At 40.3% G+C, this 20,345-nt stretch overlaps 2 protein-coding genes across 2 annotated transcripts in view; both read left to right on the top strand.

Moving 5' to 3' along the window:
* Positions 1 to 20,345, top strand: part of LOC140948785 (uncharacterized) — a 327,016-nt gene that overhangs the window by 174,434 nt on the left and 132,237 nt on the right.
* LOC140948049 (uncharacterized) lies at positions 16,481 to 19,563 on the top strand. Its single transcript, XM_073397268.1, has 4 exons — positions 16,481 to 16,561; positions 17,409 to 17,593; positions 18,131 to 18,341; positions 18,968 to 19,563. The coding sequence occupies exons 1-4, from the start codon at positions 16,481 to 16,483 to the stop codon at positions 19,124 to 19,126; spliced, it is 636 nt and encodes a 211-aa protein (XP_073253369.1). The 3' UTR covers positions 19,127 to 19,563.

The following is a 20,345-nucleotide window of genomic DNA, read 5'->3' as shown; positions in this document are numbered from 1 at the left end:
GCAAATATTTAAGTTGATCAAATGCAAGTGACTGGCAGGGGAGTGTGCAGATTGGTTCTTTGACAACATAGTGACATGATCATATTGCTTGCATAGACGGTATAGCATGTCCTGGCAGAAAAACAGCATTTTGGTAAATGAGCATGCGCTGAACCGTGAACCTATCCCTTTAAAGCTAGCCTCTCAAACAGACGTTCTTTGGCAATTTCAGCGCCGTGTTATAGATGACAAATCCAATGGAAAAAAGAGCTAAAGCGACGATACCCTGCGAGCAGAGGTTTCTCTCTTGCATGGCTTTTAGCGTTTTTAACAACAAAGTCGTTCGCATGGCTAGTCTGTCGCGTAGTTACTTTCTTTACGCCCCAGGCCTGACTGAGAAACATAAATAAACCAACTTTGCGACAGGCATTAGTCACGCGAACGACTTCCTATTAAAACGCTAAAAGCCATGCAAGAGAGAAGGTAAGAGCCGAGGATCTGATAAATTACCCTGAGAACAGAGTCTCCTTCGTTCTTCCTAGATAAGTCGAACGATCGAAGCGACTCTGCTAGCAGGGTACTGACCAATCGAAAAGGTTAATCAACCGGAAAGTGATCAGTGTTTTCAAACGTCCATCGAACTGATCTCAGTGCTGTTCTGAAAGAAGTGATCAATCCAGATTATAAATAAAACTTTCAAAAAGCAAACCTGTGCATCCATGTACCACAAATTCCGATAAACAAGTAAAGACAGCGCTTCTTGAAAGGCAATGCAAATGATGATAAAGATGTCGGTCTGTGGTCTGTGCGTCATTGGGAATAAGGCCTGACAGCACAGCAACGTCGGAGAGGTGTTGGTGCTGAGGAAGAAAGGAGGCCAAAAATAGCGCAATGACGATTGAGCGGAGCTACAACAGGCTGTCCTACCCAGCGAGCAGTGGTTTCTCCAGGTCGGATGCTACGCTATGAAGGGAGAAAAACCACTGCGAGCAGTTGTTTGCTTCTTTGACCAAGCCCCCGTCCAGCGCCATGGACGAATAAATTAACTTTGAACAGGTAAAACCCTGTTGAAAAGCAAGTTATTAAAGGCTGTCGCGCATTTGCTTGAGCTTACAACTGCTGCCTTAACGCGAGCCCGCTGTGAATTTGCCCTCTTTCAGTCTTTATCGAGATTATTCCTACTCACTAACTTTGTCAAATGTGGGCGAACAAAACTTGGAGTTGAATTCCTAAGCCGGACCATAATATCCAGACTCGAAAGAGAATAAAATTTCGCCTTGCTTGATTTAAAAAAAGCAAAATTAGGCATTTTTTTAACGTCGTAGTCGTGTAAAAACGGAAAGAAAGGAACAAAAAATTGAGAAGAACGTACAAAGTTGTTGTTTTGCTGATGTTTCTTGCAAAACAAGAGAAAGTGATGTCACGTGGACGCGCATGCTCGATGGAAAAGCAAACCGTTGCTCGAAGTGGTTTCTCTTCCTTCGTAGCGCAGTGTCCGACCTGGAGAAACCACTGCTGGCAGGATAAGGCTGTCCCGATTGTGCTCGTAAAATGCTGAAAACTTGCTTTCTGGAATGCCAAAAAGTTTCTAAAAAATTGCCAAATATCTAAACAGTTGCTACCTAAATTTGAAAAATTGCCCCCGAAATTTTTTTATATTTTGATATAAAATTTAATTTTTAAGAAAGCGTTTTTCTTTTCGTTCTTCATAATAATTGCTAACACCGGTGAAGAAAAATAGCTTGAAACACAGCTTTAAAGAGTTGCTCGCAAATAATATTCTTAAGTCTAACCCCAGGTAGCCCAAGCTCACAATGACAGCCCTGAACAACATTATCTAGCGAAATGTGCACCCAAATTCCTTTTTAACTTACCTTGTTTATTTACGTGCTGACTGTGTTTCAAGCCTCTTAAGCACTTTTAAATGCCTCTTTAGGCCTTCAAAACGTTAAGTTAAAGATAATCGGCGTTCAAAAGGCTGACTACTCTAAGATAGCTGCAAAGGCAAATAAGTCCCTTGGTCTTGTTAGAAGATAACTGAAACCATGAAGAGCAGAGGTTAAAGAGAGAGCTTATATGACACTGGTTAGACCTACACTTGAATGTGCATCCTCTTCGTGCAACAATACTTACACTGACACTGACATAAAGCGCCTTGAGGAAATTTAGAATAATGCGGCTCGCTTTGCATGAGAGGACACAAAGGGGTTGCACTGTAAGTATCCCGGAGAGCTCCATACAATTCCTTATAATTTTGTTATAAGGAATTGTATGGAGCTTTCGAGGAGCATTTCTTAATTAGCTTAGGCGCGACGGATTTTGTCACGTATGATCAGCGCGAGGTGTTTCTCCCGACACCCTTCTGTCAGGAAAATGTCATCATATGAAAGCAAAACAGACACGATCGCGTTGGCGGGCCGAAGCCGGCAAAAATAAAAGGCTTTTCTTCTTCCATTTCAGAGGTCAGTTTTGTTTCGATCTGGTCAAAAATCAGGTTTTTAGGTTGTACAGATTTTGAGAAATCGCGAAGCGCAATACATTCAGTTTCTTCCAAAGCCGTCATGATTAAGCAGTGTAATGCCATCACAACTAAAAATGAATTGGTGTGCCACCTAAAGTGCAGCCTATGTTTGTTAGCTCTACCTAAAGAATCACTGGGTTACACTGCACCCATGGGTGTGCCACCTAAAGTGCAGCCTAAGTTTGTTAGCTCTACCTAAAGAATCACTGGGTTACACTGCACCCATGGGTGTGCCACCTAAAGTGCAGCCTAAGTTTGTTAGCTCTACCTAAAGAATCACTGGGTTACACTGCACCCATGGGTGTGCCACCTAAAGTGCAGCCTATGTTTGTTAGCTCTGCCTAAAGAATCACTGGGTTACACTGCACCCATGGGTGTGCCACCTAAAGTGCAGCCTATGTTTGTTAGCTCTGCCTAAAGAATCACTGGGTTACACTGCACCCATGGGTGTGCCACCTAAAGTGCAGCCTATGTTTGTTGGCTTTGCCTAAAGAATCACTGGGTTACACTGCACCCATGGGTGTGCCACCTAAAGTGCAGCCTATGTTTGTTAGCTTTGCCTAAAGAATCACTGGGTTACACTGCACCCATGGGTGTGCCACCTAAAGTGCAACCTATGTTTGTTGGCTCTACCTAAAGAATCACTGGGTTACACTGCACCCATGGGTGCACCACCTAAAGTGCAGCCTACGTTAACTTTGTTAGTTCTACCTAAAGAATCACTGGCTTACACTGTACTCACGGACGTTTGCCTCTCGCTCTCTTCAAAGACAAAAAAGCTATAGTCTGTTTGGCCAAAAATCAAGCTTTGTTTCCCCTAAAAATTTGACACCATATTAGGGCCCCAAAAGACGTTAAAAGTTCCTCCATAATAGAAGAGTGTTTTGCTAGAGTTAACAAACGTTTGGCTCATGAATTTCAATATAAAGGTGCAAAAACTTATCAGCATAATTATAGCACACAAACATTGTCACCAAACTCCTGGCATGCCGAGCCTGAATAAGCTAAGCAAATATGAATAAAGCATATAACAAGAAATATTCGTCAAATGGTCTCGTTAAGTAAATTATACTTCACTTTGCGAAAGAAATTTATCGCTTGTATCCGTGTTATGCATCGAAAAAGCGAGGAGTCATCGCATGTCATTAGGTAACAGAGGTAATACTCATTAGTTTCACGAATTCCCATTCCACGATTTTTCGCCGAGTAACAAATTTAAAACTTCAATTCTTACCTTACAGTGGTCGGTTCATTTACCCTACACTTGCCAACACTAATAAACATGAGCAAAACGATGAAATCCGGCACTCTTCTTTCAGAAGTAGCAAGCCGCATGAAGTAAAATCCACCGATATGCGCTGCATTCTCACTACAAATATAAACATTTGTTGTGAAGAAAATACGACGAGGAGGAAAAAATGCCAGATCTTCGCCTCGGCAATGTATTCCAGCTACCAAGCCGGCGTATCTCCAGAAGGTGGACTCGAAGTGGGACAAACCTTGTGATTTTTTTAAGAGCACTTTGCGCGCAAACTAATTTATTCTGGCGCGAAATGAAGATTAAGAATATGCATCTGAAATCTAATACACGACAAGAAAATTTTCGCACTTTCGAGGAGCGCCGGACATATTAAATGGGATTAAGTCGGATTAGCTGCCCGCGGAGAAAACATCACTGCGTGGGATGGTACTTCCAGTAAAAAGCCTCTGTGTCCTCTCATGTATGCAACGACTATAACATTGGAACAAGTACTTCCAGCCTTGTTAAGTCCTTAGGCTGGGATACTCTCGAACACAGGCGTTTGTTCAATCAATCAGTGCTTTTATAAATTTCACAATAATTTAGTTAACTGTCAAACTCCTAGTCCAGTTAAATCTACCGACAAAATCAGGTCTGCTCATGGGTTGTCACCAACTTACCTATTGCCAATTACAGCCAAATGTCTCAGTTTTCAATTATTCATTTTTTGGCAAAGGTTATTAAAGTCTAGAATCAGCTCCCTTATGGAGTTAAGTCATCTTCTACATTAAGCTGTTTTAAGCAGTCTGCTTTGCCTGCGACTTAAGGTGCCTTCACATCTGCACAGGCTGTAACCGCTGACCGGTATCCTCCCAATATTAAAGGAATCTCTATCTTTTTGGGAGTATTTATTCTAAGTTCTAAGTTCTACGAACATTTAGAAACTCGCATGAATTGAAGTTTCTACTGAAATCGTTAACTTTTTCGCGGTTAATATGTTCTCTGAACCTATATTTTGCTCAAAAATTGCTCAGAAAGGTAAAAGTTGCTCAAGGTTGCTAGAATCGCAAAAATTAGGTCCAAACGCCATAAGTTGCTCAAAAGTTGCTGAGTACAAAAGCGGAAGTGTCCAACGGAGCTCCAAGACAAGAAAATTTGGTTATCCATGCATCCGAGAAATTTTGGTAGTGACTTTTAGTCACGTGACCGTACGTCCTTTCGCCACCCGCCCGCCCGTCCCCGCCCGTCTGCACCACGGACAACTCGAAGTATTTTTGGCGGAAAATCGCATGGTTACCCGCGTCTTGTGAAGCAGAGACACGAGAAAAACGTTTAAATAGTATCTCAACCGGAATTTCTTGGTGAATGGAAAGCACCCCTTGTGCAGGGAATACCGCATTGGTCATCAGCTTGTTGTTAGGGCAAAGCAAACTGAAATAAAGGCACGGTCACAATTTGTGCTTTTAAATGCAGATGATTCCTCGCACGGTAGACATCGGCTCCCAACAAATGTTGCGACTAAGCATTTGACCAAACTTTAAGCGTTCACCCAGAGCTGTATGTATTGTACTCTTGTTGTTTAAGCGGTTTGACAGTGAAGAACGTTTGCCTTAATCCAGTATTAGAATGAGCTGACTAAGTTCAAAAATCAGATTCTGGGTTAGAGTGGGATGAGAAAGTGCTTGGTGGGACGGATAAGACAACTTTGACTAGCAAGCAGTTTGATCTTAAATACTCTCAGGATGGGGTATAGAGGAGGAACTTTGCAATACAAACCAGGCCAACTGATCAGGATGAGAAAAATTTTCCTTTTTTTAATGAGTGAAAGATACGCATATGATAAAAATAATAACTTGGAAACTCGCCGGATTGCCGTGCTATAACTAAAAACGTTTCGTTAAACCAATAAGAATGAGAAAATTTGGCCTTTTTTTACTCTGAGTAACAGTTGCGCGTGGATGGACGAAACGATTTCGCAATGCCAGTTTGGAGGATAATTTTTTTATAAAGAAAAGTACAGGGGAAGCTCTCTTAAGCGGACTCCCTAACGCTAACGGAAATGTGAAAATACAGAATTTGTATGGAAGTTGAAACGAGATTTTGTGAAGGCGCCGTAAGTAGCTAACGAGGTGTCGCTTATGGCCTGCGTAGCAAGCGTTTCTGTGCGGTTCACGTGCAAAGAATGAGGAACAAGACATTTTTTGGTTCTCGTTCCAATTTTCGCGAAAATCCCTTTCAACGGTCTTTTTTTGCTCCGAAACCAGACGGAAACGCTTGCTACGCAGGCTATGTCGCTTACCGAGAGTGTCCGTCCACAGACCTTCCATTGTTTATTTTCAGTTTCCCAAAACAAGCAGGACCACAGCAAAATTTTTTGAATAAGGGAAAGTACATATTTTAAAAAGCAGGATACGTGTGATCGGAAACTTAAAAGACGGGTTGTTTTCTGATTTGCATGGTTATTGTTTGTTGAAACAAAAGACACTATTAATAACTTGTGGGAATTGTGCTTTAATTTTTTAAAGAGTTTTTGAAGCATTATCAATGAAGCCAAAAACCGAGGCAATGAATAAATGGTTTGTCGATTACGTGAACCGGTATAAAGGATTTTAAAACTTTTAAAATCTTTCTTTCACCGATTTGCCGCGCAGTTTTAACTGGATCAGAGGGACTTAAATCTATTGGTTTGTGTTTTACGTCCCGAAAACAAATATAGTCAAACAAAGTACATTTTTTGTTATTTCCAGCCAGTATATAAAATGCTAACTTGATTGTTGTGTCCGGATTAGGCGCAATGGTTTCATTCTGATGGTGCTGATCGCTGAAAATAGTAGCGATCTGAGTTGATCTGAACTATAGTCGGCGACGCCAGCTTTTTAGACTTCGGTTAAAACTTGAGTCTATACCTCAGCGACCGCTACGATTCGTTGAAGAGTTGTCTTGCAGTTATAATATAATCGTTGCTTTCGTTGAACGTTTTTATCATCGACCGTAGCCGGATCCCATATCAGGAAAGAGGCTTTATCAGAATCAAGACTGTATCTTTTCACATGCGAGAACATCACTTATTCTGTATTCATTAAAATTAATTTCATTGTCCCCCATTTCATCCATTCAATTGCAAATTTCTATTTTTACAAGTTTCACAGAAACAAAAGGCACTATCCAATCAGTTTGATCAGCTTTGATGACGTTAGTCTTTCCTGATTGGCTGAGACCTCCTCTATTGTTCTTTCTCTATATATTTGTGATACCACCCGGATGGTTTGGGCGGATCCGTAAAACACTGCATAGTAAACCTCTCAATACTTCATCCATATTCAATCAACTTCTCCTTTACAAATCCCAACGCATTGAACCCTTGAAATGCAATGAAGCTTATCCCCAGCCTCACGCGTCGTGCATTCGAATACCCTCGTTAACTCAGGGCTGCTGATAAAATTATAAACAAGTAAAGCTATTCATCTGTTCTATTGTGCTGTCAGTGTTAATACCAGGTCTTTGTGAGTAGTTGAAACAAGTGACATCTCATTACTACTCCAGTCAAGGACAGAAACTGAAAGTCCAGCCGAATAAAATAAACATGCACAAAAACGTAATTACTGAAATGGGGTCTGAACATACATGCATCTACCATGCTTTTAAAAACGTAGGTACATATCAAAGCATTCAGTCGTCCAAGCAGAGTTTTCGAATCGTTTTCGAATGGAAGGGCCATATTCAAACTAAACTGGTCTAGAATCATTCTTATATTCTTCTTCTCCTCCTCTGAAATACTGGAAATAACTCAAAATGACTGCTAGGTGGGCATCAATCAGTCATGGGTATTAGTTGATGCCGACAAAAATTCTTTTCCCCTTAGTCACATCCAGGACTTGACTTCTGAAGTCAGTCAGTTCATCGTAATCTTGGCTTAAATGTCGGTTAGCAGAGAAACCTATTTTTCCGATCGCGAGGCGCTCTTCCTTTACTTTAGCCGAGTCAGTGTTTTAACGCTAGTCAAATTAGTCTAGCGATTTGGAGACCGTTCAAGGAGTCATTCTGCTTGTATAGGAGCACAGATTCTTACCTTGATGATGAAGAGATAATCATTTCGGTGCCATTGCCTGTTTCGTATGAAAAGTTACGTGCGAGCGTGTTATTCAGACAGGCACATTTCTTATGTGAGAGATACCGCGAGTTCGATTCCCAGGTGGAACTTGGATCCTTCTTTCGACTTGTCTCGTTTCTGACGTGTAGCTTTAAGTAGCTTTAAACACCCGTGAAAAGGAGCACTGACGGAGAGAGGGGGAGGGGTGGGGTGGGGGTAAAATGAGCGCAGGTTGGGATCAGATTTGTTCAAGGTTCAGGTTAGCCTACTTGGAGCCACCAACGTAAAATAATTGAAGAAGGCTTTTTACTTTTGGTTTTTTTCGTAAAATCACTGTCATATTATCATCATCTTCGTCTCATGAAGCTGTTGCAAGGCGTGGTGGGCTAGATAAAACTGGGAAGAGATTGCTAAAGCAGTTACTGAAACGAGTGGATGCACCCAAAGTGGTACTGTCTAAATCTTTGCCAATTTCTATATGATTTAGCCTGCTCACGCGCGTGATAGAAAATAAACCGCGGGGGATTTATGCCGCAAGGCAAGGGGGTATGGGTGAGGAAGAAGAAATTTAATTTTCTTTCTCGCGTTCCGCGCTCGCTCGCACGTTCGCCGAAATTTTCCTAAAGAACGAAAAGAAAAATAAAACAACGTCTGGGTACAGGCTATATATGATTAGACTATCAGAAAATGAAGACCTTCAGGTGCATAAAGGCATTATTTTCTGAGGAGGGCTGTTCAATAATCCGCCTCGTCTCTACGCCTCTGGTTGTTATTCAAATTAAATCTTTGCTCGGTACATATGGATAGCAAAGTACATCCCTGCAACAATATAAACACATTTAACTCAGCGATTATGACAATTAATCAAACCATTTTTCTCTTGAGTTTTCTAAATATTTCCCAAACATGCAGCATCACGAGCAGCAGTTAAGTGGTCCCTGTCAGATTCCAGATTGAGCTGAACCTGCATGTCCGATGTAACAAATCAATTTATGAAAACTGGGTTAAAGGAATTAATTCATTTTGCCCGGGGCTTGCAATATATTAAGCCTTTTATCAAAATGATTCTCGGGGATGAATCAACAACAGAAATGTCGAGAAATCACCTTTCAGCATTCTCTACCAGTCGTGGTGTTTTTAAGATCTTTCTACGGCGGCTTTGTCTGGCCCGCTTCCTTAAACCAAATGATAAGAAGCCAAGTGAAGAGCATTTAAGTAAATCACTAGCATAATTTAATTTCCGTTACTGTAAGGATCAGCTATTTTCACCATGTGACCGTTATCGAGAATCTACATTCTTTTATTACGTTCAACTCTCATTTCCAGCCTCTTTGCATTATCCTCTGTTTTATTAAGTTCCGTTTGTACAATCCTTTTTTTATGGAGCAGCTTCAGAGGGAAAATCTTGCACGCCGCATAGCTTCAATGCGTCATGATTAATGCCTCTTCTTTATCGCCGAGCTTATTTGACCTTGTGCGCAAGCCGACTCATTCACCCATCTAAGTTGGTACAATGGATGATTTCTACTTAGCGTCGAGGGTGGTCACTGACCTATCCTCCTGGTGCCTCAAGGAGCTTTCACACCTCTTATTGAGTACTCTGTCGACAGTTACTGAGTGCACCTTCATTCACACAAGCGCCAGGTCGCTTCTACTAACCGCTTTTCCCCTTTCTTCATCCACTCTCTTCCTTAATAATCTCTCGATGTATTTGTCGCAGACTCTCAGTATGTGCAAACTCGCGTAGCAGGCGCGTGAAAGATTAATAAGAACGGGCGGCGAGGTAGTAGGACCCGCCGGCGCGCATCTTTTATCTCGCGCTTCATGTATATTTCTAGTACGGCTGCCTCGCATGCTACAACTGGTGTGCTTTAGAAAATAGAGACAAATTTTGCCACGAAAGTTTAAGGGGATCTTGTGCCGGAAGGCTCGCCACCTAGACCAAAATTAAAATCTCTATTACTACAATACTGTACACAATTTTTACCATTTCAAATTGCTTCTTAATGAACAGATCTTGTTTCATAAAATTTGTTAGGCTGTAACCTTTGAAAATGATAGCAGCATACTCTCAGGCTATCATGAAAAGCAATGGGGTGATATATATCAGTTGTTAAGTAACCAGGGAAGATTTTAATTTCCGGCAATAATGTTTATTCTAATCATGCACAAATGGCCAAAAATGACTTTTTCCTCTTCATCCTCCCATGTTACTCCCCTCATTAGTATCAGTATCAACTTCCTTCATGTCATCTGTTTTCTCCTAACTTCTAACTGCTTAAAATCATGCGAAACAATCAGTGTCAGGAATTACAAGAAAAGTCGTGGAAAGTTGGTTTTAGGCCCGAAGGATAAAACCTTTACTCGAGAACTGTCGAGGACATCGCGTGCAGTGCAACAGGAAAACAGACGTTGTCTAATCTGCACTTGGGCTACAATAAGTGAATAATTATTGCATGGCGAAATAACTGTAGAACACTTTTTAAGTAAGGAATTTGACCTTTGCAGACAGCCAGATATCATGAGATATCTACCGCGTATTTTGCTCAGAGCAGGAAAGACAAGAAAGTATCTGATGTATTTTTCTCGCGCGCGCTATTTGAGGAAGTTTACCGCTTGTCGTTAACTATTTGGCATGAATAAATGGTGATTATAAATAAAAACGTCTTTAAAATATCAGAAATACCATTTTAAAGTCTAAAGGTTTTCCTTACTTTTGTATGGTTCTTCAATGATATTGAAGATCTGCGTCAAAATCGTTCCTAAAGTAAGTGAAAACGACGAATGTATAGAGGTTGCTCTCTCCGGGTCATGGACTCCTGACAGAACAAACTACGAATTTTTTCGCGAAAAGTATGATGCTGGATTGTGAAAGTTCCCTTTTTAGGGTTCCTTAGTTGATATTTCACACAAGCATCCCTTAGTGGTCAACTTCCAAGGTTGCGTTGAAAAGCCAAAGCTTTACTAAGGCCGACTATAGGTTCACGAGAGTGTGTAATCTGTACTAAAAAAAGGAACAACGTTAGTTTCTTTCTTTAGCATTTGTTAAAATCTGTTTAAAGAAAGGTTTTAAAGTGATATACTCCATCGGTTATTCATAACTGTTCTTCATCATTTAAATTCCGACTTTACGTACGGGGACTTTATTGCAGCATAAGCTGTATGTTTGGGCGCAAAAATAGCTTCTCAAGCCAGTCAGGTAACAAATTCAGGATGTATCACTAATGATTGTTATCAAGCAAATCGGATTTGATCGATACTATGATCAGTTAGTGTATAGAATACAAAACACAAGGTTAAATCCGACTTTTACCATAGAAAGGATTAACAGTTAATGCGAACATTGTGGGGCCGGCCTGTCCTCCCAGGCCAGACTTCCTTTTGGCTCTTTTGACGCAACCCTCAGCTACTCATCGAGCCAAGATGAGCCTGGTCTCAGTGACCGTCCGCCTTGAAAAGAATGAGGTGTACATGTCCACTTTGGCTCCCATTCCGCTTAACCCTTAAATTTAAACCCTAATATCAAAATTCAAATTCTCATTTGTTGTCCCTATGTGTTTTCAATAGAAGCAGTGGACAGAATTTGTTGAAGTATCAACAAGAGAAAATGATCATTCTCTCTTGGTATCAATTAGATTCATCTTGTGTGATCAGGCCCTCAATTCTCGTGACCACTGTGTTTTATAAACCAGTGATATTACAAGGAGAAATTTGGCGCTTATTAATCTTAGGGCTTAAAGGGTTGTTAGAGAATCCAAAGAAAATAATTGAAAAACGGCTGGGATCAACTTAAAAAATTGTCCGTTTTAGGGAGCCTTCTGTACGAATGTCAAACAGTGTTGTGATTAGGTGATTTTGAAGAATATTTTTCTTATCTTTAAAGGTACGCTTTTGATTAGCTGATTGGGTCAAGGTTAGTCAGGAATTTGTTTGCAAAAGTGTCCTTTAGATTTTACTCGACGTGCTTATGCTTAGCTCGTGAATTTATTTTCCATTTTTGGAATATTTTTGCCTTGGCCTTGCCTGAAGTGAGATTTACATACTTTGGCTGGTCTTGTTTGAGACATAAAAGCTGACTTTAGGTTGTCAGTCCCGTTGAAGTTCCTGTTTGGGGTTTGTAGCCAGCGCTTTATTCCAAAACAATACCCACAGGGAGCGCGTGTCAGTCAATCCAATGCAGACATCAAACATGTCTACATTTGGGCTATTTAATTAGTCTCCATTCAACCCTCTCGGTAATAGACTTGGCAGAATAAAGAGGTGAAAACAAATGTGTTAATCAAGACTGGTCGAGTCTAAGACTTTTTCCCTGCAGTAGCCATATTCTCCACATTCCTGTCCGTTCCCTTCATGTGGTACAAAACTGAGACATTTTATCACTGGCAACCAATTCCTTTTTCTTGGCATATTATCATCATTTAGTACGTGTACTGATATTGTTGCGATTTGCCGTTCCTACGTGAAATTTCTACGACTGACGAACAACGCTTGGGCTCCGGATACTGTCGATATGTCATTAAGTGTCTATAGAGTGTCTGGGCCAAAGAGATTCAAAGAAGAGAGCTAGCTGAAGAAAGGCTAGAAGTCAGAGAAGGGAACATTGTACGCTTTTAAAGTAATTCCCTGAGATTTTTTTGAGACCCCTTCCCTGGAGTTGAGGTTAAGCAGCCTGTTTTAGGGGTTCTTGGGTTAATCCCCAGCTGTGATTTCCGACTTTGTATCAAGTTCTGCGGGTACAAGATAAGAACAGCTTCAAGGAAAAGTCGTTAAGGCTTTAAAAGTGCTGATTTTCTAACATTGGCTTCATTGGTAATGGAAGGATACGAGTCAAGTGACGCCGTTTATATACTGTTATATAAAACCCTCTAGGTAGAATAAACAAAAAAAAAACTCAAATTTGTAAAAGATAAGAACAGTCTCAGTGAAAGGTAATTATATGACCCTTTCACGGAAATTTCTGGCAAAATTTCCATTTTCTTTCTAAAATGCTGAAAAAAAACCACAAGGTTAAAGCCAAAGAGGTTTCATTTGAATGGTCACACCATAGGATTTCATCCACAGACTCAAAAGTTAGAACTACATACTAAATAAATAGTACCATGTGAAAGTACTGCTGGAGAGGTTTCATTTGAATGGTAACACCATAGGATTTCATCTACAGACTCAAAGGTTAGAACTACATACTAAAGGATTTCATCTACAGACTCAAAAGTTAGAACTACATACTAGTAAATAGTACCGTGTGAAAGTACTGCTGAAGAGGTTTCATTTGAATGGTCACATCATAGGATTTCATCCACAGACTCAAAAGTTAGAACTATACATGCTAAAAAAATAGTGCAATGTGAAAGTACTACTGAAGAGGTTTCATTTGAATGGTAACACCGTAGGATTTAATCTACAGACTCAAAAGTGAGAATCACAGTTACAGGACTTCATCATTCATTCATTCTTTGAAGGAAAGGGTTAAGGTTAGAAACAACGGTGACACATCCCTGGCATAAGTAATGGCAGGAAATAAGCTGACGCCTTTTTACATAGGAACCAACGAACAATTCAAGAATAAGGTAGCCTGCGTGGCAGGCGTTTGAAAGGGAAGGGAAAGGGGGTTTTTGGCGCGAGGGAAACGCGAGGGGCGCGCGAGGAGGGAGGGAGGGAGGGAAACGCCTGCCAGGAAACCATTGTTTTCGCCATTCCGCCTACTAATTATGTATGCAAAAATAACGCAACTGTGAATGACTAGCTGTCAAATAAGTCTGGCCGCGATGCGCTTATTTAAGTCGTATTTCGCGTACTGTTTTTCTTTTGTTTTCCTAAAACAAGAAATCTGAAGTGAAGGTACTATTAAAAAAAAGTATAAATGCGGTCGTCTGTTGAAGGAAGAAAGTCGCAACCATGCGTGGCTTGTTACATAAAATCCAGTATAAATCTATTACGTTTTTGCTGAAGGTATCGTGTTGGACTTCCCAACTTGCGAGCAATGTTTGTCGGAGAAATTAATTACAAACACTTTACTGACTCTCGAACTGGATCCAGCGGGGCATACAAAAGAACGCTGGTAGCAGGGAAAGAAAGCTAAACTTCAAAGACCTACAATAAGGCTAATTCTGCAAACAATATTATTATTAAAGTAAGTTCCTGGCGGCTTTATAACGTCTATAACCAGCAAGAAGAAATCCTCAAACCAAAAATCGCTAAGGATTATATCTAGATCGCTTTGTCTTCAACAATCTGGTCGTTGATAAAGCGTAGCCTGCGTGGTAGGCGTTTGAGGTCAAACAGCAGATAACAAGCACACATGCAGCATGGTTTTTCCTTTCTCTCTTCTAGTGGGTCAAACAAGCCATTGGGAGACAAGACTTCTCAAACCAGTCAGCAAAACTCATCTAGCTGACAGGTCTTTTCCTTCATACGAGTCTTTTAACTGCTTTCCTCTATTCTCCTTTCAAGCTGAAATAGATACCTTCAGTTTTAATCGTTCTAAAACGATGAATTCCATACAGAAATCTCATCGCGCCTCACTTAACAACATATTTTTAAATGATTACTGAAAGATCGATTAAGTTACTCAGTAGCGTGACGTTGATTTCAGCCAATCGGATTAAGGTATTAAGGCTGTGATTGACATGTTTTGAAGACGGACCAATCAGGATTTTAACATTCGCCTGGTGGATGTTAAAAACGAGAAAAACAATGGTCTCCTGGCAGGCGTTTCCCTCCCTCCCTTCTCGCGCGCCCCTCGCGTTTCTCTCGCACCTAAAACTCCCTTTCCCTTCCCTTTCAAACGCCTGCCACGCAGGCTAAGAATAAGGCAACAGAAATAACGCATAGTGCAGACAACGCTTCAAGAATAAAAACTTTTTACTCAGTTCATACTCTATGGCATGGTACTGAGTCGTGTTCTTTCGCTCGGACAATCATACTCCATGATCTCTGAGGGTGAAACTCAAATATATTCGTATAAATTGAACACTGACATCGGTCGCATTATGCGCCTTCGCAATCAACAGAACAAAACCGGTGTCCTAAATAAAGCTTTGTTTATCAATTTCCTTAGTTCATTTGACTCATTTACAAACCACCAAAAGTCATCATTAGTATTCCATTATCTGATAATACCAATTAGCTCGTTTGAAGCCGTCAAAGTGGAATCTCAAAAAAATCTTTTTAGAAAAAAACAAGAGTATTCAATAGATCATCAGACAAAACTTTCACGAGCGCACAATAGATCACTTACACCAATAGATCTTTTAACCCGAGTGGCCCATTTCAATTAAAAATGAGAACTGTGTCACAAAATCCCCCCAATGATGGATTGATATAAGGTCCTATTATTCATTCCTAGCTCCAAAAAGCCCGAAAACAATAATGCTTTTTCATGCCCCTCAATTAAAAAATTAAAGTGGCTGCTGTTCCGAACTTTCTTGCGGCATTTTTTTAAATTACCAATAAGATAAAAAACAAAAAACAAACAAACCAGCTTATCAGCGACCTGCTCTAGTCTTATTTCTTCTTCAATTACTTCTTTTAGTTGAATTTAGCTTGTATTTCTTTTAAAGGAAAAAACAAGAAGAACGCCTGATCGAAGGTTAATTGGTGATTAACTGGCATTGCTTCATTCCCTCCTCATTTCTCGAGGTGTCCCGTGAATATAGATAACATTTAAGATCTATTTTGTCTCTTTATAAATCACTTAACTTTGCTCTCATGCGAGCTAGCTAGACTTGCTATATATCGACCTCGCGAGTTTCGAAGCGTGCGGGCTAACTGCGGGCAGTGGATATTGCTTACTGTAAAATTTGCAATAATTTTTATTACCAACTAATTATGAATCAGTGTGCGGTGCGGGCATTTCAGGCCGCAAAGCGGCCAAGAGAGCCAGCGGACGAAGTAATTTTTGAAAGTAAGCCTTCTAACTGATGATCTCATCGCTGTCACTTCGCATTTCCATAAGGTAACAGACCTGCGAATGTTGACAAGAGCTGTCAAAATAAACCATTCATAGGGTTTACCAGAATCTAGTATACCGGAAGGATCCGGAAGGAACCATTATACGAGTTCTTACGACTCTCACTCGGCACCCCTTCCCATCATTGTTTTTCCTGCTCACTTCTTTTTCAGAATGTTCTTTGCACGGTCCACACAAGATAAACGCCACGGGCCCGGACGAATTTTTTACCTGTGCAACCCTTTTAGAGGGAACGTGCAAATTCTCGTACAGATTGTAGTACTGTTTGCAGCTCAAAAACTTCACGGTTCTGCGGGTCGCGTGTAAAGAAAAGGCGGATCCGTACAAGTTTTTGGCCGTTCAAAAATTTGTAAAAGAGGTCTGAGTGTTAACTCGAGTTGATACCTTTTCCATCATGTTGATCATTGATAGAAGTCGTGCACCTGGAAGTTTACAGCCACTGGTTTCCTTTTTGTTTACTGTTGAAAGAATCAGTGACATCTCCTACATCTCTTCGTCACTGGATTTGTCAAAAACACTCTCACTACGGTGTTTAACATAAGCAGTCCTCTCATTTAGAGGAGGCAATAATGACAGAAATGGAATTTATTCATCTCCTATGGAGGTAATTTCCAACGCCATTTCGTTTGTTAGTCCTTTCCACGGCGCTGTTGCAAAAAATGCGCGCGCGAGTCACACGAGATGGAACAAAATGTGCTAAAAATAGCACAGTTAAAGGCTATGATATATATTTCGCTGAAGTCAATCCCATCCCTGGAAAAGGTATCCAGTTACGGTCTACTAACCCGATTTAGATATATATGGCTCCTGGTAGAGTATAAAACGCAATTTTGTGCAATTTCGCAGCGTAATTAGCGTTGCTAGTAGATAACTCTGTCCGCCACTAGGATCCCGAGAGTAAAGACTACACATCAATATTAATAGAAAGTTTAAGCTTCACGTATACGGCAAACGGCAAACGGCAGATTCAACTTGAGAATTTCTCAAATGGAAAATGAGGAGATAAAAACGGTTCTCATATGGATAAAAAATTGCGTGAAACTACTAATTTATGTGTGCGACAAGCAAAGGGGAAAATTGGTCACTTGGCACAAATTCACGTTTGCCGTTTGACGAAAACGTGAAACCTTTATTTTGATTTAAGAAAAAGGGTTTTTAAATTACCATACCTTTCGCCTTCTTGCACTACCCCAATCTCCCTCGCTGTTTTGTTTCTTTGCTTCGTCTTCACTAAGTATTGGAACGCCTGGAACAGTCTCTATTACAGAGGAAATTTGTAAGAGCCCGTTAAAAAATGTTTCAGCTTTAAAGATCTATACCTTTCTACGGCATCTGAGTGGGAAAATTTTTTTTTTCCAAAAAAAAAAGACAGAACAATTTCCGCCACGTGAGTGACCTCAAGAGGCTTAGAACCAAGCGTGATCAGGAATCGTATTCCCCCGACAAGCTTGACCTGTAACGTCGAACCTAAACTCGCCGAGGAAGACTGGGAACTAGACTTGATTTGGTTTGTCGTTCCCAGCTACCTGAAAACGAGGTTGGAGCAGGGGTTGTATTAGGCCACTTATGCATTATCAGTAAGATAACTTACGTTGAAATCTTATTTTAGTTCGCCAATCACCTGTTCATTCTGATTTTGGGTTTGTCGTACTCGGCGCTTGCACCCATCATCACTCCGTTTGTGGTGCTGTACTTTGACTTTGGTTATTACGTTGTGTGGATGTATCAGACAATAAGTATATACATCCCAATATACAGTTGTGGTGGAATGATGTGGCCCATGACGTTTAACAGGTAAAACCTACAGTACATAGTATAACATTTTGTATTAAATTATGATTGTATACATTGTACTCAGTATCTGTCTTCTCATTGGCTAAGAGCCTACAGATAATTTTGGAAATTCGCGCAACCTACAGATTCAGGTTAATATTGGATGGCCTTGGTGGAGCGAAAAGAACTATAACTAATAGATCATTCAGTAACCCAGTGTCAAGTTATAAAGCCGCTAACTAACACGTTTAACACCTGTACATATTTCTACTAAATGTTTAATTGATCAAAAAACCTGTTCTAAAAAGGACTGCGTCCGAGATCAGAAAAAGGAAACGAAAATGTTTGTCTTTTATAAAACTTTAAGTTAGCAAGTTCTACGCCCTATTCATGAAGTGGCCCCAAAAAACGTAGCAAATTAAAGCTTGAATCACGTGCAGGGTTTTGATTTGCGACGTGCATGTTGCTTTTTTCTTCGGTTTTGCTCCCTAATACCCCTATTCTGCAGTCCAAAATACAAATTATATTTAAAAACCTAAACCGTTTTCCGCTTCCTAGGATGATCATAGGAACAGCGGTGTTTCAGTTGTTGATGGTTGGAGTGGTCGCTTTGAAGGGATCTTTCGCAGCTTCGAGTTTGGTACTTCCGCTTCCGGTCATGACGGTCTTCTTCTATCTCTTCATTCTGCAGCATTATATAAGACCATCAGCCAACTTGTCGCTTAAAGCTGCGCACAGCCTGGAAAATCCTGCTCCTAACTTTTTGCAGGTTAGATGTTGAGAAACAAAGACAGACGATCGTATCTTTTCTAGACCACAATGTTCATGTTTTCTTACTATGCGTTTATTAGGCTGCAATGGTCTAATATTTTCTATGCTGAGTTTTAGCTCCTCCTAAACCAAGTATAAACTATTAAAAACACTTGTTTCGGCTTTCAATTAATGGAAAATTCTTGGTCAAAAAGCAGGGACCCCCTCCTGTCACGGTCGGCTAACGGCAGGAATAATAGGACACGTCAGTAACGCCTTCTAAAAGATCTGTCGGCCACTTTGTCTTTTTTCGACATAGACACTACCCAAGTTTTGATTGAGCCACAGGCAGCCCAATAAAACGCCAAGTCGGGACCTTTATTAGAATAGAATACGGGTTCAGACGAGAGTGAGAAATGTGCCTCGTATATAATTACTCACGAGCGGGGGAGGACAGAGGATAAGAGCTATTGAGCGAAATTTAAATAAAACAAAATAAGAATACAAATGGAACACAAACCCTGTAAGTTATAGCTAGACGCCATTTTATCAAAGACCTAGTAATAAGAAAATTTCCTATTTTACACCGTTGTATTCTGGTGGAGTGATTTAAGTAAGAATGACATCTCTGTTTGTCTCTGACAGGACGTAATCAAGGGTTACATGAGAACCCAGGGAGTGCAGACTCTTCCAGAGCCAGAAGTGCCAACAAGCGAAGAAAGAGATGCGTCTGATCAGGCCTCTGATTTGGAAAAAAGTATTCCTCTAACTGCAGCTTCCGACGATGTGAAGTTGGACGTGTAACAAGCTAGTCTAAAACATCGTTATATTTAACGTGTGATACACAACAATAAAGGGACGGAGGATTTTGTCGTGTTATCAGGAGACAAAACAGGCAAAGGCTAATAAATAATGCTGTAGACTGATAGGAGTAGAATTCATGAGGTAATATAATCCCGGCGAGTAGTTCTGGGCAGTTTTTAGTTTGAAGATACGAGCCCAGTTTCTCCAGAATTGTACAACACGAGGTCATATTATCAATTAATTGTGCCAATAACGAAGTGCGAGAAACTCAGTTGAGGATATTCAATGTGGGTTCATATTTCTTATCACATCTGCTCACCGCTCAACATGTCAAGTAAAGTAATAGCATCGCTTTAAACCTTTTCCATTTTAAAAGTTACGGTTAAACCTTTAAATATAGTATAATTAAGTAGAAATTAAATATGACAGTTCATCTGAAATAACAGTTCATCTGATTAAAAGTCATAAGGTCAGCTAATTTTGTCTCTGATGCTTTCAAGTTTAAGCCTAGCATTCATATTCATTTCCTTGATTGTAATTGGTCAGCATGAGCTAGTTGGTAAAGTTTCATTTGCATGAGTAACATTTGCTGGCTAAATTTCATTGGCTATTTTTCAAGTGTCCAATTTAACCTGTCTGATCGCTTATACAGCAACTAATATTCGGACTGAACAAATCACTTAGTTTTGATACTTAAATTAAACAGCAAGGGCTGTAAAGAACTATAACTGTTCTTGGCACATTTTACTTACAGTTGAGCAAGAAACGTAGGTCTGTAATTATTACAGGTGAACCGCGATTACTGGCCTCGCGCTTTTTAATATCAACTTGTTAGTGCACAGTAAAGACACAAAGGCACGGTCACAATTTGGTCTTGTAAATGTACATGACGCCCCGCGGTCTTATCATCGGATCCCAACAATGTTTGCGTCTATTTCTAGAAACCAGAAACTCATAAGGGGTTGAAACGTGTAACTCGCGTTCAATGCTCGTGAATATTCATTTTGACCATATTAGGAAACCTTAGTGACAGATATCCATTTGAAAGAAATGGCTGCCGCGCGATCACCATGCAGACGTTTTAAGACAAGAAATCTGCATTTCAAGGTTAAAAATACACCGTTAAAAGACAAAACATGGAAAGAGAAAGTTCAAAAGAATGCTCAGCTTTCCTTTTTGTGGAGAAAGGGAAGCTTTTCATCAAGAAATCGTCCTTCGA

The sequence above is a fragment of the Porites lutea genome, chromosome 9, assembly GCF_958299795.1.
Source record: "Porites lutea chromosome 9, jaPorLute2.1, whole genome shotgun sequence".
NCBI lineage: Eukaryota > Metazoa > Cnidaria > Anthozoa > Scleractinia > Poritidae > Porites > Porites lutea.
Note: the sequence above shows the minus strand (reverse complement) of the source record. Positions and strands in the feature narration are given on the sequence as shown.

What these genes read in the sequence shown, in the direction of transcription:
- LOC140948049 (XM_073397268.1), top strand. Translation starts at nt 16,481, where the DNA reads ATGGAACAAAATGTGCTAAAAATAGCACAGTTAAAGGCTATGATATAT. An exon ending in CAATCCCATCCCTGGAAAAG is followed by an intron (nt 16,562 to 17,408) that starts GTATCCAGTTAC and finishes ATCTTATTTTAG; the next exon opens with TTCGCCAATCACCTGTTCAT. An exon ending in CTGCTCCTAACTTTTTGCAG is followed by an intron (nt 18,342 to 18,967) that starts GTTAGATGTTGA and finishes TGTCTCTGACAG; the next exon opens with GACGTAATCAAGGGTTACAT.